Source organism: Hemitrygon akajei, chromosome 16 (assembly GCF_048418815.1).
Source record: "Hemitrygon akajei chromosome 16, sHemAka1.3, whole genome shotgun sequence".
NCBI lineage: Eukaryota > Metazoa > Chordata > Chondrichthyes > Myliobatiformes > Dasyatidae > Hemitrygon > Hemitrygon akajei.
Genome location: NC_133139.1, coordinates 54,606,006 through 54,632,301, shown reverse-complemented (window position 1 = coordinate 54,632,301; position 26,296 = coordinate 54,606,006). Strand labels below are relative to the sequence as shown.

General features: G+C 37.2%; 1 protein-coding gene across 5 annotated transcripts in view; it reads right to left on the bottom strand.

Moving 5' to 3' along the window:
* The window catches only part of LOC140740064 (E3 ubiquitin-protein ligase arkadia-C-like), a 195,803-nt gene that overhangs the window by 136,948 nt on the left and 32,559 nt on the right, over positions 1-26,296 (bottom strand). For all 5 annotated transcript variants that reach the window (XM_073068920.1, XM_073068924.1, XM_073068922.1 and 2 more), the window contains exons 4-5: positions 18,392-18,521; positions 8,866-8,990 (exon numbers count right to left, since the gene is read on the bottom strand). In XM_073068920.1, the coding sequence (XP_072925021.1) occupies positions 8,866-8,990; positions 18,392-18,521 (255 nt within the window). The remainder of the gene's footprint in view (positions 1-8,865; positions 8,991-18,391; positions 18,522-26,296) is intronic.

Here is a 26,296-nt window from a genome sequence, read left to right as displayed (position 1 = left end):
GTTTTTAATTTTGTAAAATGTTTTGAAAAACTAATAAAAAAAATTTTTTTTAAAGTTTAATGTTTATTGCTATAAAGCTATTGTTGCACAACAGGTTAAATAACTACAGAATGTTGCACGTGGGTATTACTTTGTTTCACACTAATTGTGAGAATAATCAATAATATTATTATATTCAGGTGTGGAATGATTCTGTACTGAATCTACTATGCATTTTACTTAACATTCTGCAGTTTCACCAAGTTTCCTCATTAAAAACGCTGAAGAAAGCTTTCGGCTCGAGTGATTTTTGAGATGTTACTATCAGTTGCCAGAACTGATGTGTATTTGATTCTGTCTCTAACTTCAATCAGAATTGCATTTTCACTCTTAAAATAGCCTTCTGTAGGTCATACCTGGATTTCTGGTAGAAATAGAGTGAATATGCACAATATTTTTCTGAGGGAAAGGGGATTCAAAAAATAGATGGCTCGGTTTAAGTTTAGAGGGGAGTGATTTGAAAGGGACTGTAGGGCATGTTCTTCACACAGAAGATAATATGTATATGGAACAAGCTACAAGAGGAGATGTTGAACCAGATTCAGTAACCTTTGAAAGATAGCTGGACGGGTAGATGAATAGCAAAGGTTTAGAGAGATATGAATCAGATGTAAGAAAATAGGACTAACTTGGATGGGCATTCAGGTCAGCAGGGAGGAGTTAGGCCAAGAGTCTGTATCAATGTGAGTCTGTATCCATCTTCAACCCTTAACTGTCAGCTCTGACCACTACATTTTCTAAATTATTTTAGTCAGTCTCTCCACTAGCCACAGCACCATAGAGTCATAGAGAAGTACAGCACAGAAACATGCCTTCCGCCCACCTAGTCCATGCTGATACTACTTAAACTGTCTACTCCCAAAAATATTAAATCAACAAGGTAAACTGCTTGACCTGGAGGGAAGATCAAGGCGGAAAAATAACAGGATATACAACGTTCCCAAAGGAGAGGAGGGTTTCTCTGTTACGAAGTTTGTAGGAAAGTTGCTGCAGTACGCACTGGAGCTTCCCTCGACTATGGAACTGGAAATTGAGAGGGCACATCGCGCGATCGTCCCAAGGCCTACCCGAGGCAGAGAAAATAAGCCACGCTCAATAGTAATTAAATTCCTTCGATACAGTACCAAGGCTAAGAATCTACGAAGGGCCAGGGGTAAGAAGAGGGTGTTTTTAGACGTTAAATTAATATATTTCGATCAAGATTACCCCCCCCCCCCCACGGTCCTGCAGAAACGTAAAGAATACTCTGAAGTAAAGCAAATACTAAAGCAAGAAAGGATTAGATTTCATACTCCGTACCCTGCAAAACTTCCAAGTGTTTTATCAAGATGGGATCCAACTGTATCAGACCGTGGAAGAGGGGACTACAGACATTAAGGCCAGAGGGTTGCCCATCAGCGTGATCAAACTGAGGGAAAGCTTGGCAGAGGAATTATCCCACTCTGCTTAGAAATAGTGCGAGAATCGAGAAGGCAGGAGACGGGAGGAGGCCGAGAGAAGTTTATCAGGAAGAGACTGGGAATATTCCAAAGACAGCCCTCACCCCCTCCAGAAGAGCCATAAGGTTTGGCAAACTTTAAAAATGTTGAGAAGCTAAACGGAAGTGATATATCTATCTCGAGAAATACTTATTATAATGTGGATTTTATATTACTCAGTTATTCTTCTTTATTCGCTCCCTTACTCCTTTTCCCCACCAAAAAGAGAATATATATGTGTGTGTGTGTGTGTGTGTGTGTGTGTGTGTGTGTGTGTGTATATGTATGTATGTATATATATATATATATATATATACACACACACACATATATATATATAGTGTTGCCCTTAAGGCATTTGTTTAGTTTATTACATTTTCACTTTAGTAATTCGTTTGTAATCGTTTTCTAGTTAAAATTACGGTTGTTGAAAGTAAATTCATTAGCTGTGAGGTATCGCGGCATGCGATGACGTCACACCCAGTTTTGCCGCGTCTTGTGGAAAATACCGGTTTGGAAAAACAGGAAGGCAGGGGGTGTGTGTGCAGGATCAGCACGAGAGAAGTTTTCATTCTATGCACTAAGAAACATCATAGCAGCAACGCCGTAAGTTCATAAGATAATCGATATGTTGAAGTAAAATGTTAACGCTGATTCTGTTAAAAGTAATGACGGTTGATAAAGTTTATGTTCTTTGTTATTTAAAGAGTTGCGGATAGTTTGTGTTGAAGTGTATTTAAAGCTAGTTGATGGAGTAGATAGATTCTGACTGTATGTTGTATTTTAATGTAATATAGTTTGTTGTAGTTTTAATTTTACAAGTATTTATGATGTAAATGTGATGCCAAGAAGGAAAGAAATACTGTATATATTTTGTCTTGTTTTATCAACAGTTTTCACCATACGTTAATGTGGAAGAGTGAACAGTAAACGGTTAATCTTACTGGGATCGTGACTCATTGACTATGCTTTATACTTGGTGTTTAGTTCAGAGTTTTTACACCTGTGCGAGAACACTACATGTATGTATGTATATATATATATATATATATATATAGAGAGAGAGAGAGAGAGAGAGAGGAGAGAGAGAGAGAGAGAGAGAGAGAGAGAGAGAGAGAGAGAGAGAGAGAGAGAGAGAGAGAGAGAGAGAGAGAGAGAGAGAGTAGAGAGAGGAGAGAGAGAGAGAGAGAGAGAGAGAGAGAGAGAGAGAGAGGAGAGAGAGAGAGAGAGAGAGAGAGGAGAGAGAGAGAGAGAGAGAGAGAGAGAGAGAGAGAGAGAGAGAGAGAGAGAGAGAGAGAGAGAGAGAGAGAGAGAGGAGAGAGAGGAGAGAGAGAGAGAGAGAGCAGACAGCACACACACACACACAGAGGAGTACACGGAAATATTTTCTGTGTAATGGATTTGGTTACTGATTTTTATGAATACTGCAATGGGGGCCCTCAACTCACAAGTAGGAGGGGTTATCCCCCACAGCCAAACATTTCCTCTAGCTCAAACCAGGGTCATCTACTAGAGACCTCAGCCTTGGAATCACACGTTCGTTGCCATTTTTTGTTCTTATTTGCGTTTCTTGGTTCTTATTTGTTCAGGGAGTAGATCAATTAAGTTTTACTCTGCTAATTTCAATGATACATTGACAGATAAATACAGATGGCTAAGGACAAAGTAGAATTCATTTCTTTTAATGTCAATGGGCTATTAAATCCAATCAAACATAATAGAATTTTAACCAAAATGAAAAAAGAACAAGCCCATGTATTATATTTACAGGAAACTCATTTAAGTGATAATGAGCATAAAAACTAAAGAGAATGGGCTTCACTAATCTGTTTCTCTCCTCATATAAATCAGGACATAGGAGAAGAGTTGCTATTCTTATCTCAAGTAAGCCAAATTTTGAAAAAGTATTCGAAATGGGAGATGAGAAGGGCAGACATATTCTGGTAAGGGGGAATATAGATGGAAATTCAGTTACTCTATTCAATATATACGCACCCCCGGGAAGTGATATTGGTTTCTTTCAGAAAATTACTGATATTATGGTAGCGGAAACAGAAGGTCTCCTGATATCCTGATATGTATTTACAATTACAACCAAAGTTAGACTCTTCGAATAGAAAACCTATGAAACAAAATCCTTACATAAGAAAGTTAATACACTTTTTGAGGATGTTGGTTTAATTGATATATGCAGGGACCTTTTCCCCAACAGAAGGGATTACACTCATTATTCTGCTCCCCATTCGGTATGTACAAGAATAGACTATTTCATAACATTTGGAAAAGACAAAGACAAAATAAACACCTGTGGAATTGGGACAATAGATGTAAGTGACCATGCACCTATAAATCTGTTGATTTTGACCTACAACCAAAGAATACTATTTGGAAACTAAATTCAAGTCTACTCAGTGATCTGTACTTTAAGGAACAAATTAAAAAAGATATTGGTCTCTACTTAGAATTCAATGATAATGGAGAGATTTCACCTCCCATTTTATGGGATACTCTGAAGGCTGTCTTAAGAGGGAAAATTATAGCGATATCTTCATATAAGAAAAAAAGGAATAAAACATTAGAGGAATTACAAAATAGGCTGAAGGAACTAGAGAAAAAACACATTCAATTTGGCACAGGATACATTAGAGGACATTTAAAAAATTGGCTATGCAAGAAATCAAGAAAAAATTAATGTTTCTGAAACACAGACATTATGAAAGTGGATCTAAGTCTATGAAAAATACTGGCGTGGAAACTGGAAAAAAAGATAGCAGAAAATACAATTCATAGAATTAGGAATGCAAGAACAAAAATGATTAAAAAAAATAAGCTAAGTAAAATTCAAGAAGCTGTTGAATTGTTTTACAAAACTCTATATTCCAAAGTTCCAGGGGGAAGCATAACCCAAATTGACACCTTCCTGAATTCTCTAGAGTTACCCACTTTAAGCGAAGAACAAAATAGAATGATGACTGCTGACATAACTGAAGTTGAATTAAAAGCTGCAATTAGTAGGCTTAAATTAAGCAAGTCACCAGGATCAGATGGGTATACGGCAGAGTGGTACAAAGAATTTTAAAATGAGTTAATTCCTGTTTTACTCCCCACACTGAACTGGGCTCTAAAAAAGGCACAAATGCCACCCAGTTGGAAGGAAGCAATAATCTCAGCTATACTGAAAGAAGGCAAGGATAAAATGGAATGTGGGTCTTTAAGACCAATATCCATTCTTAATGTAGATTATAGATTATTTACCTCCATCATGGCCAAATGATTAGGAGTTTCTACCCATACTGATACGTAACAATCAGACAGATTTTATACGACAACGCCAAACACAAGACAATATACGAAGGACATATCATATGGATCATATACAAAAAAATAAAATTGAATCAATAGTGATAAGCTGAAAAGGCATTTGATTCAGTTAATTGGAATTTTCTTTACAGAGTTTTACATAAATTTGGTTTCCAAGACACAATTATTAAAACTATACAGGCACTATATGATAACCCTACTACTAGGATTAAAATCAATGGATATTTATCAAATAGTCTTACCCTAGAAAGGGGCACAAGACAGGGTTGTGCTACTGCTACTCTTCGCGTTATATCTGGAACCATTAGCTCAATACATCAGACAAAATGAAGATATCAGGGGAATTACTATTAAAGGGACAGAGCATAAATTGGCCTGTTACGCGGATGACATTTTGATCTATCTAGGACAACCAACATACTCTTCACCTAAATTGATGCAATCCTTTGAACAATATGGTCAATTATCAGGATACAAGATCAACATAGATAAAACCTAATTACTTTCATATAACTATAGCCCAGTATGAAAAATTGAAAGTAGATATCCCTGGGCATGGCAAACAGAGTCTTTCAAATATTTGGGCATCATTATGCCAAAAGATTTGGCAAAATTATCAGAATGTAATTATCAGACTTTATATAAAAAATTAAGGAAGATATGGCAAGATGGAACCTGATTCCTTTTTTTTAGTCTCAGTTCAAGGATTGAGTCTTTTAAAATGAATATATACTGCCCAGACTGTTATATCTCTTTCAGACCCTACCAATAGGGATTAATCAAAATCAATTCAATGAATGGAACAAGATGTTATGAAGGTGTTATTTGGCAGGATAAAAGGCCTAGAGTTCTTCTCAAAACTTTGCAACTAGCAAAGGAAAAGGGGGGATGGGGCCTATCTTCTCTTAGAGATTATTATTTTTCAGCACAGTTGAGAGCTGTGATATGTTGGTGCATACCCATCATATGACACTCAGTGGAAAAACATTGAGGAGCGGGTACTTCCCATCCCCATACAAGCAATTTTGGCTGATAACAACCTGCAAAGGTACATAAATACTATTGATAACCCACGGGTGAAATTGACTCTTAAAATATGGAAGACCACTATAAAAGAATATAAACTAGAGGGAGATATTGCAATTCTTAAATGGTGTGCATATGACTCGGATTTTACACCGAATAAATTGGATGCTAGATTTAAGGACTGGACAGCGAAAGGAATAACAGTTCTTTGCAACATAATGAAAAAAGGAACACTGTTCAGTTTTGAAATGCTTAAAGAGAAACACTTATAGAAAAACAAGATTTTTTTAAAATCGGTATTTACAGATGCGACAATATGTTAATAAGATGCTTAAAAATGTAAACAAGGCAAGAACATGCTTCATAGAGCTATTTAGAAAAGCATATAATTCAGATAACGGTAGTAGAATAATTCCAAGCATGTATAAAGGGTTGTCAAATCTTAAAACACATTCGACTTCATACATAAAAACAAAATGGGAGAAAGAAGGAGGGATAATTATATCTGAGGAAGAATGGACAATAATATGGAGGTGTCAATGGAAGTGTACCAGTTCACAGAAATGGAGGGAGTTTGGATGGAAAAACTTGATATTTTATTACACCCCTCTCAGAAATTCCATTATAATAGTAGCCTCCCTGGGATAGTAACAATAGACAATACATTGATTTATGAAGGCCACTGCGCCAAAATTTTTCATTATGACCCTATCTGCATGTGAAGTCACTTTCAACAAATTATGGATCTGTATTCCCAGATCATAGAAACAAAGAAAACCTAGAGCACAATACAGGCCCTTCAGCTCACAAAGCTGTGCCGAACATGTCCTTACCTTAGAAATTACCTAGGAATACCTACAGCCCTCTGTTCTAACACAGATCCCTTTGTTCTAACACAGTGGCCCGCCATTCACTATGAAAGACACACACTGGCTGGTCCTACCAAAGAGCAAAACCTCGCACTTGTCTGAATTAAGTTCCATCTGCCATTTTTCAGCCTATTCTTCCAACTGATGCAGATCACTCTGCATGATGGCCTTCCTACACCCCCAATTTTGGTGTCATCTGCAAATCTGCTGATACAGTTAACTACATAATCATCCAGATCATTGATATAGATGGCTAACAACAAAGGACTTAGCACTGATCCATGTGGCACACCTCTAGTCACAGACCTGCAGTCAAATAGGCAACCCTCTACTACCACTCTTGGCTTCTCCCGCAGAGCCAATGTCTAATCCAATTTAGTAACTCATCCTAAATGCCGAGCAACTGAACCTTCTTGACCAGCCTTCCATGCTATGCTTCGCATCAGGAGGCTAAATTTCCATCCCAGGCCAATTTAGTTCAAACACCTCCATTTATGTATAATCTGTCCCAACTGCCCCAGAAGTGCCCAGGTCTTCCTTGCAACAGGTTTTTGGTCACAGATTCATCAGCCCTGTCCTATCGTCTTTCTATCCTCACTAACACTTTATCATTCAGACTGTTCAGTATGGCTGCACAATTTTATGTTCCTTTGTCAACTCAGCAAATAAAGGAGCAAGATCTAGATAACATGCAGACATAATCAAAGTGGCAAGAAACATCTCCGACTCAAATTTAATCCCCTACCCTTGACATTCAATAACATTAGCATTAGGAAGCAACCTTCAGCCAGAAACTCATCAGGACAAGTCACACAAGTTCTGCATATCCTGAGGCATGTAAATCAAAGCCTTTGTTCCTTATTTGGATGAACAAATCAAGAGTGTGATAGAATACTCCAGTTGCACAAATGCATGCTGCTTCAAACTCTCAAATAACTCAATCAGAACAGCCCTGCTTGTCTTACATCGCATCCACCAGTCCAAACATTCATCTCCTCCGTCAGCAGTATACAGCTGTTGGGGTGCTCATTCAAGTGTCTCGAGCAGCAGCACCCAAAACCACAACCAGTAACACCAAAAGGCCAGGTAGAGCATGGCAACTACCTGCATGTTTCCTTCTAAATTGGATGCAATCCTAAACTGGGAAATACATCCAGTAATGATGAAGCACCTTCACCAGCAGGACTAAAGCAGTTCAAAAAACAGCTCATTTCCACCTTCTCAAGACCATTTAGGGTCTTGCCCACAATTCAGAAAATGAAAATATTTTTTTAAAAATCAAAGAAAGCAATCAAATTTCTTTTTTCCCCAAAACTGATCCTGTGGCCCAGTTAAAGGAACATTTTAGAACAGTATTTTTCTTTTTAAATCAGATCCCCAACATACATTTGTTGCAGACAGAACCGAAACAAATACGCAAATGATTAAAAATGCCAGGTCCTGCCAATCACAAAACATTGCTACGTACACAAGTAGCTCCAGTGTCAAAGTAACCAAATCCAAATACCTGAGAATAATCTTTAGCAAGTGCAGTATTTTAAAAGCGGCACTAAAATCTAATTGCCATTTAGTCTCCAACCTGTCGTGTTGAATTACAAGATGCAATCCAGAGCAGTAGTTTGCTCCAGTATCCAAGCCAACAGTTATCCCTCATCCCACCCGATTGTCCCACCACTGCTACCAGTGGAGGTTACATTTCTCACATTGAGTTGTGCATTTGCTGAAATGCATCAGTGACCACACAACAAAACGCACATTGTTTGTATGGTGCTGTATGACCTGTATTGTGACAGGTAATTTGTAAATGAAAATCATTGTTTCCTCTTCACTGAGATTAAAAACTGCTCATAAGTGTTTCAGATACAGCATTGTTGTTACACAAAAAACTGTAAAACCACTGCTTATGTCTCTGAGAGGAGGTTCCTAATAACTTGTTACTAAATGAAATATCAACAACTAAGAATGGTTGCACTGATGTATAATTATAATGAACTCCACAAATGCAGTTAGATTTGTGAAACTATCACAGTATCAGGTATCTGTCTGAACAGATAGTTGAGAAAAGGGGAAGAAAAGAACCATTAAGAATAACAAAGATATGGGAGCAATTAAAAAAGAAATCACATCTGTACCATTATCATCGATCGTAAGGTCTACAACCTCAGCGGATGTTGTTCGGTGCCCAGGTGGAGCCTGGACATTGGAAGTTGCTAGTTTTTTCATGATGCGGCTGCTCCATGCTCCTGATACCGATGGCCTGTACAGGTACAATACAATGATAAGAGTCATCCAACACTGACCATAAAATTTTTTTTAACACATTAAAAATACTTACAAAAACTGGGGAACTGTCTCCAACAACAGATTACTCTACAGTATGACAGAGGATTACATGTTTCTAATGATCAGATGATACCCCAGTCAAAAGTTAAAAGAAGCTTAGAACCATAGAACATTACAGCACAGAAACAGGCCTTTTGGCCCTTCTTGGCTGTGCCAAATCATTTTTCTGCCTAGTCCCACTGACCTGCACCTGGACAATATCCCTCCATACACACCTCTCATCCATTTACCTGTCCAAGTTTTTCTTACATGTTAAAAGTGAGCCTGCATTTACCACTTCATCTGGCAGCTCATTCCAAACTCCCACCACTCTGTGTGAAGAAGCCCTTTAAACTTTTCCCCCTTCACCTTTAACCCATGTCCTCTGGGTTTTTTTTACCCGAGCCTCAGTGAAAAAAGCCTGCTTGCATTCACTCTATCTATACCCATCATTATTTTATATACCTCTATCAAATCTCCCCTCATTCTTCTACGCTCCAGAGAATAAAGTCCTAACCTATTCAACCTTTTTCTGTAACTCAGTTTCTCAAGTCCCAGCAACATCCTTCTCTGCACTCTTTCAATCTTAATATCCTTCCTGTAATTCGGTGATCAAAACTGTTCACAATACTCCAAATTCAGCCTCACTAATGCATCATACAACCTCACCATAACATTCCAACTCTTATACTCAATACTTTGATCTATAAAGGTCAATGTACCAAAAGCTCTCTTTACAACCCTATCTACCTATGACGCCACTTTTAGGATATTTTGCATCTGTATTCTCAGATCCCTCTGTTCTACTGCACTCCTCAGTGCCCTACCATTTACCTTGTATGTTCTACCTTGATTTGTCCTTCCAAAGTGCAATACCTCACACTTGTCTGTATTAAACTCCATCTGCCCTTTTTCAACCCATTTTTCCAGTTGGTCCAAATCACTCTGCAAGCTTTGAAAACCTTTCTCACTGTCCACTACACCTCCAATCTTTGTATCATCAGTAAATTTGCTCATCCAATTTAACACATTATCATCCAGATCATTGATATAGATGACAAATAACAATGGACCCAGCACTGATCCCTGTGGCACACCACTAGTCACAGGCCTCCACTCACAGAAGCAATCCTCCTCTACTGCTCTCTGGCTTCTCCCATTGAGCCAATGTCTAATCCAATTTACTACCTCACCATGTACATCTAGCGACTGAATCTTCCTAACCAACCTCCCATGCGGGACCTTGTCAAAGGCCTTACTGAAGTCCATGTAGACAACATCAACTGCCTTCCCTTCATCCACTTTCCTGGTAACCTCCTCAAAAAACTCTAATAGATTTGTTAAACATGACTTACCACACACAAAGCCCTGTTGACTCTCCCTATTAAGTCCATCTATCTTGTAGATCCTATCTCTTAGTACAGATACTAACAGATCCTATAATTTCCCGATTACTTTCAAAGCCTTTTTTAAACAACGGAACAACATGAGCTATCCTCCAATCCTCCGTCACCTCACCTGTAGATACCGACATTTTAAATATATCTGCCAGGGCCCCTGCAATTTCAACTCTAGTCTCCTTCAAGGTCCAAGGGAATACCCTGTCAGGTCCTGGGGATTTATCTACTCTGATTTGCCTCAAGATAGCAAGCACAGAGAGCCCTGTTGGCAGCCGATGGAGTAACATCATTTTAGATTGCTCCTACCCTACTTACTTTATTGTCTCTTACCAGTCGTTTTTTTGAAATCTTAATATAATACTTTAATTCTGTTCTACTATGGCTGGGAAAAGAACAAAAACTTTTGCAAAAGTAAGAGAAACAGAAGATGAATACCCAGTCACTTTGGATTCAATAAGTGACTTCCTTAAACAGCAAAAATCAAATTTTCTGAGGAGTTTCAACAACTTAATGGCAAATTGGATTAAATCCAACAAACTTTCACTGAGCATGAGAACTGAATTCAGGAAAATACTGCAAAGTTGGTAACACTTGAAGAGGATGTTGAAGATACAATTAAACTCTACAAAGAGTTATCTTTATCCAATGAAAAAATGATGAAAATTATTATCAGTCTACAAAATAGAAACAGGAGAAATAACTTGTGAATTCTGGGTCTTGAAGAATCAATTGAAGGTGCTGACCCTATGAACTTCTTTGAAAACTTTTTGAAACAGTTATTCCCTGTTTTATTCACTTCTGAGCCGAAGATCGATCGAGCATATCGCTTGCCGACTTCGAAGCCATTGTCGTCGGCAGCGAGACCCAGGTTGGTCATTGTAAGTTTTCATGAATTTCGTATTAAGGACATTTTTATTTGCCATACCCATCGACTAGGAATGATCAATTTCCATGGTTACAAGGTCAGATTTGTGGAAGACTATTAGCCTGAAGTTATGGCTCAATGTATGAAATATAAAGAAGTTATGTTGGAACTTTACAATAAAGGATTTAAACCATCCCTTCGGTTTCCCGCCTGTCTGAGTATTGTTTTGAAGAACAGATTGCAAATAAGAATAAAGTCGGTTAAAGATGCAAAAGAGTTTCTGAAGACTGAAGTCTAAAACTTATATTTCATATTTGATGAAATTTTTCTTCTGTTAATATGAATTTGAAATAAAGTTTCAATAAGCTGACGTTTTGGCTGTTCACATACTGACTTGTTTTTTTGACACTTTTTTTATTATATCCCTTTTTGAGGCTTTATTTTAATATAGTTTTCTTTCAATTTGTTTATATTTTTATATATATATTTTATATATATTACATTTTTTTTTAATACTGAGTTATTTTTCTTTTTATGTTGTGTCTTGGTAGGGACATAATTGACCTTGAAGGATCGGAGTTTCTGTCAACAGGATTTTTTAGGGAGGGAACTTAGTTGATAGCTCGCTGACTGTCTATTGGTCAGCCTTCTAGCTTTGGGTGGAGGAGGGGCTATGGCCTATTTCTTTCTGGCAGCTGTGTTGGGTTGATTATAGCCTGTTTGACTACCTTACCTTACGATTTGCTTTCTAGTTTTAATAACTTATGGCCAGATCTTTTAATTACATGATGATTTGTATTTAAAATGGTTCGAAATATTAACTTATTTAGTTTGAATGTGAAAGGGCTAAATCACCCCATTAAATGGAACAAAGTGTTTGCTTATATTAAAAAACTAAAATCACCCATTATTTTCTTACAAGTAATGCACAGTAAAGCTGTGATAGTTTACATTTTTTTTACGTGGTGGAAGGGTATGCAATTCCATTCTTCGTTTAACGCAAAATCATGTGGAGTTTCGATTTTTGTAGATAATAGTTTCCTTTGTTCAGCATAAAATTGTTTCGGATCCTAATGGTCGATTTGTTATTGTATCAGGGGGTTAGACAATAAATTGATTGTCTTTGCTAATATATATGCCCCCAGCGTAGACGATCCAGGATTTTTTGAACGCATATTTTAATTTTTGCCAGATTTGTCTACTTACTCTCTTGTAATGGGAGGAGATTTTAACTGCTGGTTAGATCCAAAATTAGATCGCTCATCTGTCTGACCAGCCACACTTAATAGATCAGCTTTGTTTATCCAATCCTTTTTAACCAAATGTGGTATAGTTGATGCTTGGAATTTTCTTCATCCAGCTGACAGGGAGTATTCTTTCTTCTCTCATGTCCATCATTCTTATACCAGGATTGATTATTTTTTTATTGACAGACAAATGATTCCATTGATTTGATCAATCAAATATAAAGAGATTGCTATTTCTGACCACGCTCCTGTACTTCTATCTCTAAATCTTCCTGGTCCTATCCCTATGAGTAAATTTTGGCAATTTAGTTCAACTCCGTTTTCCGATGAGGACTTATTAAAATTTATGAAGAATCAAATTACTCTTTTTTTTTGAAGAAAACACATTGGAAGAGACGTGTAGTCTTATTATATGGGATACTTTTAAAGCATATATCCGGGGTCAAATTTTTTCTTATACTGCAAATATCATTAAAAAAGCTAACAACAAACTAGCCTCAAAAACAACTGGATCATAAATATGCTTTGGTACCTGATCCAGAAACATATAAGAGACATATTGAAACCAAAACTAAATATGATCTAAATAATGTATTGAAAGCCATCTATTAAAAAGATAGAAGTCAATTTTATATTCACAGAGATAAAACTGGTATGCTACTGGCTAATCAATTGAAGCCATTTATAGCCAAACGGCAAATTAAAAGAAATACGTAAAATTAATGGGGATATGACAACTGATCACTTTGAAATTAATGACACTTTTAGAGAATTTTTCTAATCTTTCAATTGATGATCGTAGGCAATTAGATCTATCCATTTCCCAGGAGGAAATTGCTCAGGCTATTCAAAAATTGCATTCTGGGAAATCCCCAGGACCTGACGGATCCTCTGGAGAGTTTTATGAGGCTTTTTCCTCCTTGCTTATACCACACTTATGTTCTACCCTTACAGATTCCTTCAAGGTAGGAAGATTACTGCAGTCTTTTTACGAAGCTTCCATTTCGCTTATTCTCAAAAAGAACAAGAATCCTACTGAATGCTCTTCGTATAGACTTATCTCTTCACTCAATTTTGACACTAAAATTTTATCTAAAGTGTTGGCTCATAGACTTGAAAATATTATACCTTCTATAGTTTCGGATGATCAGACAGGATTTATTAAAAATCAATATCCCATTTTAATATTCTGCATTTGTTAAATATTATGCATTCTCCATCTAAGGAAATATCAGAATATGTGATATCTTTGGATGCGGAGAAGGCCTTTGACAGTTGAATGGAATTATCTTTTTCCACCCTTAAGAAGAATTTAATTTTGGACCTAATTTTATTCATTGGATTAAATTGCTTTATTCATTTCCCTCCGCTCGGGTTCTTACTAATCTTCAGAATTCAAAACCCTTTAAACTCCAACGTGGAACTAGACAAGGTTGTCCTTTGAGCCCTCTCCTTTTTGATTTGGCACTAAAACCCTTAGCAATTGCTTTTCAAGAGTCTAAAGAGATTACTGTTATTTTAAGAAGAGGTACTATCCATAAAGCATCACTCTGTGCTGATGACTTATTGCTTTTTATACCTCTTTACCATTTGTGTTCCGTCTACTGACTAATTTTAGTTAGTTCTCAGGATATAAAATAAATTTACATAAGAGTGAACTGTTTACTTTAAACAATTTAATACCAAGGAGTTTAGGAGTAACAATTACTAAGAATTATAAAGAAATATTTAAGGAAATTTTTTTAACTTTAATGAAATATGTTAAAAAAAAACGTTTTCTCATTGGTTTCTCTTTATCATTGATCGGCTGAATTAATTCTAGTAAAATGCCAGAGAGTAGTGATGGATAACTGTTTGTCAGGTTGGAGGCCACTGACTAGTGGTATGCCTCAGGGATCCACTATTGTTTGTCATATACATTAATGATCTGGATGATGGGGTGGTAAATTGGATTATTAAGTATGCAGATGATACTAAGATAGGTGGAGTTGTGGATAACGAAGTAGGTTTTCAAAGCTTGCAGAGAAATTTAGGCCAGTTAGAAGAGTGGGCTGAAAGATGGCAGATGGAGTTTAATGCTGTTAAGTGTGAGGTGCTACAGTTTGGTAGGAATAATCAAAATAGGACATACATGGTAAATGGTAGAACAGAAAGATCTAGGAATAATGGTGCATAATTCCCTGAAGGTGGAATCTCATGTGGATAGGGTGGTGAAGAAAGCTAGCCATACCAGCTGGCCTTTATAAATCAGAGCATTGAGTATAGCAGTTGGAATGTAATGTTAAAATTGTACAAGGCATTGGTGAGACCAAACTTGGAGTATTGTGTACAGTTCTGGTCACCAAATTATAGGAAAGATGTCAACAAAATAGAGAAAGTACAGAGGAGATTTACTAGAATGTTACCTGGGTTTCAGCACCTAAGTTACAGAGAAAGATTAAGCAAGTTAGGTCTTTATTCTTTGGAGCGCAGAAGGTTGAGGGGGGACTTGATAGGGGTATTTAAAATTATGAGGGGGATAGATAGAGTTGGCGTGAATAGGCTTTTTCCATTGAGAGTAGGGGAGATTCAAACAAGAGGACATGAGTTGAGAGTTAAAGGGCAAAAATTTAGGGGTAACACGAGAGAAAACTTCTTTACTCAGAGAGTGGTAGCTGTGTGGAATGCGCTTCCAGTAGAAGTGGTAGAGGCAGGTTTGATTTTGTCATTTAAATAAAAATTGGATAGGTACATGGACAGGAAAGGAATGGAGGGTTATGGGCTGTGTGCAGGTCCATGGGACTAGGTGAGAGTAAGTGTTTGGCACAGACTAGAAGGGCTGTGATGGCCTGCTTCTGTGCTATAATTGTTATATGGTTATATGGTTAAAATGAATATCTTACCTAAATTTATATACCTTTTTCAAGCTGTGCCTGTTTTTATTCCTAAATCTTTTTTTGACTCTTTGGATTCAATTCTTTCTTCCTATATACGGAAGAATAAAAAACTTTGAATAAATAAAGCTCACCTTCGAAAAACAAAACAGAATGGAGGCTTTACCTTACCCAATTTTAGATTATATTATTGGGCAGTTAATATACGAAATATTACGTTCTGGATATATTACATTAACCATGAGAATTGCCCTATATGGGTTCCTTTGGAAGTCAACTCTGTTACGAAATTTTCCATTATTTCTTTACTTGGATCCTCGCTTCCTTTATCTTTAAATAAACTAACTGACAATGTGGTGGCCAAACATACTTTGAGGATTTGGTTACAGTTTAGAAAACATTTTGGTTTATTCAGATTATCTCTCTGAAGTCCCATCTTTTCTAATTGTTTTTTTTAAACCGTCTTTAATTGACATATCTTTTAAAGAATGGGATAGATTGGGTATTAAACGATTTCGGGATTTGTTTGATGGGAGGGAATCTCTCTTCTTTTGTGCAGCTTTCAAGGAAATTTAACCTTTCCAGTACTCACTTTTTTCAATAGTTACAGATTAGAGATTTTTTAAGATCCCAACTACATATATTTCCTACAAGTCCAGATAAGAATATAATAGATACAATTTTTAATCTAAAACCCTTTGACAACGGTTCAGTATCTTACATTTACGGTCTGCTGTTGGGACTGAAAAAGGCCTCTTTAGATAAAATTAAAAGAGACTGGGAAAAGGATTTACAGATTTTCTTATCTGAAGAGAGCCAGAAGAGTATTTTAAAATTGATTAATTCTTCATCATTATGTGCTCATCATTCTTTATTACAATTCAAAGTGGTACATAGAGTTCATATGTCTAAAGACAAGGTTTCTCGTTTCCACACAGATATTTCTCCCTACTGTGATAGATGCACTAATGGAGTGGCCACACTAATTCATATGTTTTGGATATGTCCGAGCCTTGAAAAATTTTGGAAAGATGTATTTCAAACTTTTTCTGTACATTTTAATGTTAGTTTTAAGCCTAATCCCTTGATTGCCACGTTTGGTATTGTTGAGGATAGTATTACAAAACTGAAGCCATCTAATTTGCCTTCATGTCGCTTATGGCCAGGAGGGCAATCTTGCTCAAATGGAAGGAGGCTGCCCCACCAATTCATGTTCAATGGCTATCTGAAATGCCTTGATCTAGAGATGATCTGTTGTTCGATTTCTGATTCTAAACATGATTTTCTAATGTTATAGGGACCCTTTGAGTTATTTTCATAATCTTTGAACTCTTATTAAAGTATAGATCTGAGCCATTATTAATATAATATTATATGGTAAGGTTTTTTTTGCTCTTTTTTTCCACCAACCAGCTCACTTTGGTAGTGGAGGTAGATTTTTTAATAAAATACAATTACCTTATTTCATTTCATAATTCAATCTTTTTGTCTACATGAGTGATTTGGAATATGGGATACTGTGATCAAATTACAGTAATGTAATGTAATTCGTATTACTTGTATCCTTATGAATTTTGTATTTGTATTCATGCGATTTATATATTAATAAAAATATTGAAAAAAATATAGCAAGCATCTCCTCCTTTTCAATCTCAAGAGATTCCATGACCTCACTACTTTTTGCTCATTTCCAATGACTCCATGCCAGTTTCCTTAGTAAATACAGATGCAAAAAAAACCATTTAAGATCTCCCCCATTTCTTTTGGTTCCATACATAGCCCACCACTCTGATCTTCAAGAGGACCAATTTTATCCCTTACTATCCTTTTGCTCTTAATATACCGATTATCCTTCACCTTGACTGCCAAAGCTACCTCATGTCTTCTTTTAGTCCTCCTGATTTCTTTCTTAAGTATATTTTTGCACTTTTTATACTCCTCAAGCACCTTATTTGCTCCGTTTCCTATACATGTGATATATCTCTCTCTTCTTTATCAGAGTTCCAATATCCCTTGAGATTCAAGGTTCCTTATTCTTATTCACTTTGCCTTTAATCCTGACAGGAACATACAAACTCTGCACTCTCAAAACTTATCCTTTGAAGGCCTCCCACTTACCAATCACATCCTTGCCAGAGAACAACCTGTCCTAATCCACGCTTTTTAGATCTTTTCTCCTTTCTTCAAATTTGGCCTTTTTCCAGTTTAGAACCTCAACCCGAGGACCAGATCTATTTTTATCCATGATCAAGTTGAAACTGATGGTGTTATGATCACTGGAACCAAAGTGCTCTCCTATGCACATTTCCGTCACCTGTCCTAACTTGTTTCCTAATAGGAGATCTAATATTGCATCCTCTCTAGTCGGTATCTCTATATATTGATTTAGAAAACTTTCCTGGAACACATTTTGCAAATTCTTACCCATCTAGACCTTTATGGGAGTCCCAATCAATATTTGGAAAATTAAAATCCCCTACTACCACAACTTTCTGTTTCCTGCAGTTGTCTGCTATCTCTCTGCAGATTTGCTCCTCCAATTCTTGCTGACTATTGGGTCTATAATAGGGTCTAATTGGGTCTATAATATAATTGGGTCTAATGGTCTATAATACAACCCCATTAATGTGGTCATACCTTTCCTGTTTCTCAGCTCCACCCATATGGCCTCAGTAGACAAGCCTTCTAATCTGTCCCGCCTGAGCACTGTTGTAACATTTTCCCTGACTGGCAATGCCACCCCCCAACCCTTCATTCCTCTGCCTCTATCACATCTGAAACATTGGAACTCTGGAACATTGAGCTGCCAATCCTGCCCCTCCTGTAGCCAAGTTTCACTAACGGCTATAATGTCGTCATTCCATGTGTCAATCCACACCCTCAGCTCAACAGTCCTCCCCACAATAAGTAATTACAGTTAGATGCCAGAACAGACCGTTGTATCACCTTACCTTTCATCATCAACAACATTGATGATTTCCACCTCACTGTCAATGGTAGTGATATTTACTTCTTCACTAACTGGCAACGTGGACCCAGGTAGGGGCTCAACAACCAAAACGTCATCTTCATCCATTTGTTCTGTAGTGAGAACAGGTTTCATACAGTTTAGAGTAAATGTTTTGCAGTCATGCAACATAGAAATAGGCCATTACACCCAACTCGTCCATGCCCAGCTAAGCTAATCCCATTTACCTGTGCTTGACCCATATCCCGCTATACCTTCCTACGCATGTACCTGACGAAGTACCTTCAAATGTGATTAATCGTACCTGCTTCAAACACATTCTCTTGCAGCCAGTGAGAAAAAGTTGCTCATCAAAGACTCAAAGGTTTATTTATTATCAAAGTATACAACTCTGAAATTATTCTTCTCCAGATAGCCATAAAACCAAGAATGAAAAGAACGGCAGCATGATTAACAACCCCCAAATCCTCCTCCCCAGCACACACAAATGAGAAAAATTGGATGAAGGACAAATATAAAAAACTATAAGACTGATAAGAAGTCTATAGTCCAAGTCCATATTCATATCCATGTCCAAAATGCAGAATATCTGGGTAACATTCTGCTGGGTAACAGTGTCAGCCTCTCCCCTCTCTGGCAGGACAGCAATCCCACCAGTGACAAAAAGGCAGGCTCACCTTGCCGCATTCACCTTGATTTTTCAATCTCATTCATCACTTTAATTGTCAAACAACGGAAGCTTTGATCAGTGAAATGGAGTTGAACATCGGCTCACAGTTTTCTTGCCACAAAGTCTGCGCATGTAGCTTCTACTCCCCATAATCCTCTCAGAGACTGCAGAGCACTGAAACAACCAATCTGCAAACTGCAAATCACGGGCTCCAACAGTTCCAGATTCACATTCAAGATGGAATATAGATATAAAAGACATAAAAGTGAAATACATGGTTTCATGGTCAATGCAGAAGTTGTCCATCAGGTTCCATTATATTTTTCCCATCTCACCTTAAACCTGTGCCCTCTTTTACTCAGGGTTGGGAAGTCAAGCACATTCATCATATCTAGGCCCCTCATGATTTTTAAACACCTAAGGAGACTTCTAAGTCTCCTACACTCCAAGGAATAAAGCACTTGTCTGCTCAACCTTTTTCTTTAACAGACATTTTATCCAATGTCACAGCTACATCCTCCAATCTTTTCTGCACTCTTTCCAGCTTAATGGCATCATTCATATCACAGGCTAACCAAAATGGAATACAATACACCAAAGGCAACCTCCATACAATTGCAACATAACATCCCAACTTCTATATTCAATGTCCTTACTGATAAGGGCCAGCACTCTAAAAACATTCACCACCACACTGTCCACTTCTATTGCCACTTCCTGGGGGCCAAGTACTTTTCATCATTCCCTGCAAACCTCATGTATACTAATAGCCTCTTAAACACTTCCATCGTATTTTCTCCCCAACAGACTGTTCTAGACAACGCCACTCAATGTAAAAACATATTTAAATGCATGTCCTCTGAAATTTGACATTTCTACCCTAGGAAAAAGATTGTTTATCTACCCTACCTATGCCTCTGCTCATTTAAAACTTATTTCAGATCTCTTGTGTTCTCCTGTCAAGAACACAACCTCTCCCTCAATGTCACAAAAACAAAGGAGCTGGTTGTGGATTACAGGAGGAATGGAGACGGGCTAACCCCTACTGACATCAATGGATCTGGGGTTAAGAAGGACCTCACATGGTCTGTACACACCAGCTGTGTGGTGAAAAACGTACAACAGGGCCTCTTTCACCTCAGGTGGTTGAGGAAGTTTGGTATGGGCTCCCAAATCCTAAGAACTTTCTACAGGGCACAATTGGGAGCATCCTGACTGGCTACATCACTGCCTGGTACAAGAACCGTACCTCCCTTAATCGCAGGATTCTCAGACCATCAGACTGATGAACTCACGCTGATTTGAGTGTACTCTATATTACATTGACTGTTTTATTTATTATAAATTACTATAAATTACTATGATTGCACATTGCACATTCAGATGGAGACATAACATTAAGATTTTTACTCCTCATGTAAGTGAAGGATGTAAGAAATAAAGTTAATTCAATTCAGAACTACACACAATACTCCAAGTGCAGTCTTTTGTGAAGTTTCAACATAATCCAACTTATAATTTAATGCCCTGACCTAAAGAAGCAAAAATACTATACACCTTCTTCAGTAACTTTCAGGGAAATATGGACTCTTAAGTCCTTTGCTCATAGATTCTCCTCAGTCATTTTTTAATTGTATATATTCTACCCCAATATAACCTCATCATATTGTACTTGTTTTCAGGATTAAATTCCATTAAAACACCAGTCAACTTTCCAATTGATTTATAACTCACTATAGCCATGGACAACCCTCCCTGCCGTGCACAACACCTCCTACTTTCATATCATGCACAAAGATACTAATCATACCTTATTAACATCCACATCTATTACAAACAACAAAGTCCCAGTACCTATTCCACTGTACCAATCAGTGAAATACCCTTCACTACACAGCACTCTGCCTCCAATCACCATGCCAATTTTGGATATAATTAGCCAGCTTTCCCATTGAAACAGCCTACCATAAGGGATCTTATTAAATGCCATACAGAAGTCCACAGAGACAACATCTATTGGCCTGCCTCTGTCAATTGCCTTTGCTACTTCCTCAAAAAATTCAATCACGGTTAGTGGTAAAGGACTCTCCCTCACCCCGCACTATGCTAAATTAACTGTACCTGCGCAATTCTGGCCTTTCAAAATGAGCATTAATCTGTCCATTAGAACTTACTCTCATAATTTCCTTACCACTGACAGGTGGTAAACTATAGGCTCACTGACCTATAGTTATTTGGCTTATCCCTGCTGCCCTTAAATAAAGGAACAATATTAACCTGATGAAGAGTCTTGGCCTAAAAGGTCAACTGTTCATTCATTCCCACAGATGCTGCCTGACCTGCTAACTTCCCCCAGCATTTTGTGTGTTGCTCTGGATTCCAGTATCTGCAGAATCTCTTGCGTTCACAGTATCAAATTACACATATGTCACCACATGCAACCCTAAGATTTCTTGCAGGCATTCACAGTAAGTACAAAAGCCATCAATAGAATCAATGAAACACCATACCCAACAGGATGGACAAACACCCAATCTACAAACACAAAAAGAAATGCAAAAAAAAATCATAAGTAAGTAACAAGTATCAAGAACATGAGAGGAAGAGTGCTTGAAAGTGAATCCATTGGTGGTGGGTACAGCTCATTGATGGGGTAACTGAAGTTGAGTGAAGTTATCCAGTCTGGTTCAACAGCCCGATGGTACAGGTCCTGAGGCTCCTGTACCTCCTTCTTGATGGCAGAGACAAGAAAAATGCATGGCTTAAATGGTGGGGGACGGTTGGTGATGGATACTTCTTTCCTGCAACAAAGCTCCATGTAGATGCGCTCAATGGTGGGGGTGTTTTAGTTGCGATGTACTGGGCTGTATCTACTATTTTGTGGGGTTTTCCATTCAAGAGCATCTGTGTTTCCATACCATTAACCATTCTCCAGTCTACTGGTGGCTCACCTGTGGCTAAAGAACACACAACAATCTCGGAGTCCCAGCAATCTCCTCCCTTGTTTTTCATAACATGCTGAGATAGATCTCATTCAGCACTGGGTATGCTCCAAAACATCCACCACCTCCACCTCCTTAATTCCTACATGATCCAGACAATTGATATCCCCATTTGTGAACTTCCTATCCTTAACATCCTCCTCGCTGAATTAGAGGAAAACATCTATTTAGAACTTGCCCAAATATCCTGGAATCAAAGAGAGTTATAAAGTAATAAAGCAGGCCTATACTAAGGGAATTGTACTCCACAATTAATAGCCTTGAAGCAGGATACCCTGAGGCCCCACTTCATCATTGCCAGTGACTTCAAATATTGCAACTTCAAGAGTGTTACCAATATACTACCAGCACATCTCCTGGCCTGCCAGGGCCCCCAAGCACCCTTGACCAAATAGGCTTGCCACCCCAACCCCCATCTAACTTTGATAAATCAGACCAACAGTGTAATAAAAGAAACTGAAACAGGAGTATCCAGTACTGAAAATCATAAAGTGATAGTCTGAGAAAATAGATGAGGGGAGGTCAGCAGGAGACGCTCATGGAGTGAGCACTGTTTCAGATTCGCTCCATAACCTTTACTTTTTTTAACCTATGATCACCCTTATTTAACTTACTTTTACCTACACCAAAAGATTCTTGCTACTTCTTCGGACTATCTTTAAGAGTCTATTGTGAATTTTAAAGAAATGAGTACAGAAATGGCTTTGAGATCTAAAGGGCGAGACCCTGGGAAAGATTCTAACGGGAACGGAAGGAAAAAAAAGACCGATCCTAAGCGCACTGAATTGACTTATGAAATGTTATTGGAGCTTTTAAATGAAAGATTTGAAGAACAACAACAAATTTTCAAACAAGATATAAAGGCTTTTCAGGATTATATGGATAAGACTGATTCAGTAGTTAACCAGCAGCAAGCTCTAATCGCAACTTTGCAAGAGGACGCTCGGAAGCGAGACTTAATAATCGAAAACCTGGAGCAGAAATTATCTTCGACGATTAAACAGGTGGAGACACTTAAAGCCAAGAGTGTCGACTTTGAAAATCGGTCCAGAAGACAGAATTTACACATACTTGGTCTCCCGGAAGGTATTGAACAAGGGGACCCCTCGAAGTATTTTGCTCAACTTTTAAAGTATGTGTTCCCTTCTGTATTCCCAGACAGTCCTCCATTACTTGATTGCGCCCACAGAATTATGCGCCGATCACCAAGTTCTTCATCTAAACCACCGGTTGTAATTGTCCGATTTCACTATGTGCATGTCAAAGAGCAAATTATTCGTGTGGCTCAGCATTTAGGGATGGTCAAATTCCAAGATTTTGACTTTCAATTAGTGGAGGATTTTAGCCCAGAAGTTATGAAGGCAAGGCTTCTTTTTAAACCTCTGATGTCCGAATGTTATGAGAAAAATCTAAAACCTGCGCTCTTATACCCTGCGAAGCTCAGAATCTTGCCTCCGAATGCACCACGGTGTGTTTTTCTCTCCACATCTGAAGCTCGAAGCTTTCTGGATGAGCATTATTCTACTGTTTGACTCTCGTTTTTAATAAATGAGTGATTTTGATCGTTACAAAACAGTTTTTGTTTCCAAAACCAGATTTTGTTTCTGGCTATTGGTGTAGGTTTGCTCTATATTTTATATTCTAATTAAAGTTTTTTTTTCGACGTACTAATCTTTTTATTTTACTTACCTTAACCACTGTACTTTATCTTTGGTCATTATTACTAATCCTTCGAAGGTGAATTTTTTTTTACTAAGATGGCGGTTTCTTCTCTAAAATATTTTTTGCTTTTTTTTGATTTTGCCATTTTTTTTCTCTCGTCTTCTTCCTATAATGCATTTCTTATCACAGTTTAAATTTTTTCTGGTTTGTTTGGGTTTTAACCCAATTTATAAGTTACTAGTGATTATATTCTTTTTGCTTTTTACCAGCAATTATATTAAGAAGTTTGTTTTAGTATAGTGATCATTTTTTTTTGGAGTTTGGGAGGATCCTTTTTTCCCTTTATATACGGAGTTGCCTTCTGCTGATATGGGGGTAGATTTAGTTTCATTCCTCTTTCTTCCCAGCCTTCTCCTGGCTTGGGAGGAGCTTTCTCTTCTTGGGAGGGGGGTGGGGTTTTATTTTCTAAATCTATTGTTCTTTTTATCAGTTTTTTTTAGTTTTTTCATTTGGGCTGATTTTAAACTACTAAAATGTCCGCGATGTCGTCACTTCCGGGTCCGCCCCTTATTTTTGTTCCTCTTCCGGGTGCATGACTTCATAATTTGGTTAACCCTTTATATACCAAAGGGTTGATTTCAGAAATATGGCTCAGACCATTAATTTTGTCTCTTGGAATATTAATGGCTTAAACCATCCGATTAAACAGGAAAAGATTTTCAAAGTATTCCAAAGACTGAATGCACATATTATTTTTGTACAAGAAACTCATGTGAGGAAAGAGGACAATCATTGTTTTTTTAGGTTTTGGAGGGGCCAACAGTACCATTTGAATTTGAATGCTAAAGTAAAGGGAGTTTCAATTTTTATTGACTCCTCTATTGCATTTGTCCAACACGATATTATTTCGGATCCGAATGGTAGATTTTTGTTAATTACTGGGTTACTTTTTAACAAAAAGGTTGCTATGGTTAATGTTTATGCTCCAAATGTGGATTATCCCGATTTTTTTAAGTCCTTATTTACTTCTCTACCTAATCTAAATGAATATAGGTTAATAATGGGTGGTGACTTTAATTGTTGTTTAAATCCTTTATTGGACAGATCTGTATCTACTCAGACTTTACCTAATAAGTCGGCCACTTATATTAATTCTTTTTTGACTAATAATGGAATTTTTGATATTTGGAGATTTTGGCATTCTAAGGACTAAGAGTTTTCATTTTTCTCACATGTTTATCATTCTTACTCGAGAATTGATTTTTTTTTTATTGACTCTTGTTTTATTCCATCGGTAATTGGTTGTAATTATGCTATTATAGCCATCTCTGACCATGCTCCATTAAAACTTTCTATTAAATTTATGGATACAGCTTCTAGTGCTAGACAATGGCGATTTGATTCTACCTTACTGCAAGATCCAGATTTCATTAAATTTATGAAGGAACAGATCGATTTCTTCTTTTCAACTAATTCCACGGATGATATTTCTTGCGAAACACTTTGGGACACTTTTAAAGCATATATACGTGGACAGATTATCTCCTATTCTGTTGGTTTGAGAAAACGCATTAAGAAGGAAACTCTTTTATTGGTTGATAAAATTAAAGAGATTGACAAGAAATATTTGACTGCTCCTAGTAAGGAGCTTTACAAAAGGTTGAACTTCAAATGGAACATAGTTTATTACTTACATCTTCGATTGAAAATAAATTAAATGAAAACCAGATCTGATTTTTATATACATAGTGATAAATCGGGTAAACTGTTAGCTAATCAATTGAAGAATGCTTTGGTTAAACGCCAAATTATTAAGATTCGTCAGCAGAATGGTGATTTGACAGTTAACCATGATGAGATAAACAAATCTTTTCAAGATTTTTATACCTCCCTGTATCATTCTGAATTCCCTCATGATTATAATATCATGTATGATTTTCTTGGGAAATTGAATTTTCCAAAATTATCATCAGATGATCTTTCAATATTAGAAACTCCTATTACGGATGCAGAAATTAAAGGGGTTATTTCCTCTATGAATTCTGGGAAAGCACCAGGTCCAGATAGGTATACAGTAGAATTTTTAAAATGTTTTTCCTCTACTCTTTCTCCTTGGTTATGCAGGGTTTTTGAAGAAGCAATTAGATTGGGTAATCTGCCACAATCTTTTTATAGAGCTTCCATTTCTTTAATATTGAAGAAAGATAAAGATCCTACTGACTGTGCATCCTATAGACCAATATCCTCATTGAATGTAGATTCCAAGATCTTTTCCAAGTTACGGGCATCCAGGCTGGAGAAGGTATTACCTCAAATTATCTCGGAAGATCAAACTGGTTTTATTAAAAATCGCTATTCTTTTTTCAATGTTAGGAGATTATTGAATATTGTTGATACTCCTTCACATAGCACCTCAGAATGTGTCATTTCATTAGATGCGGAGAAAGCATTTGATAGAGTTGAATGGCCATACTTATTTACTGTGCTTGAGAAGATTAATTTTAGTCTGACATTCAGTTCCTGGATTAAACTGATATATCATACTCCAGTAGCC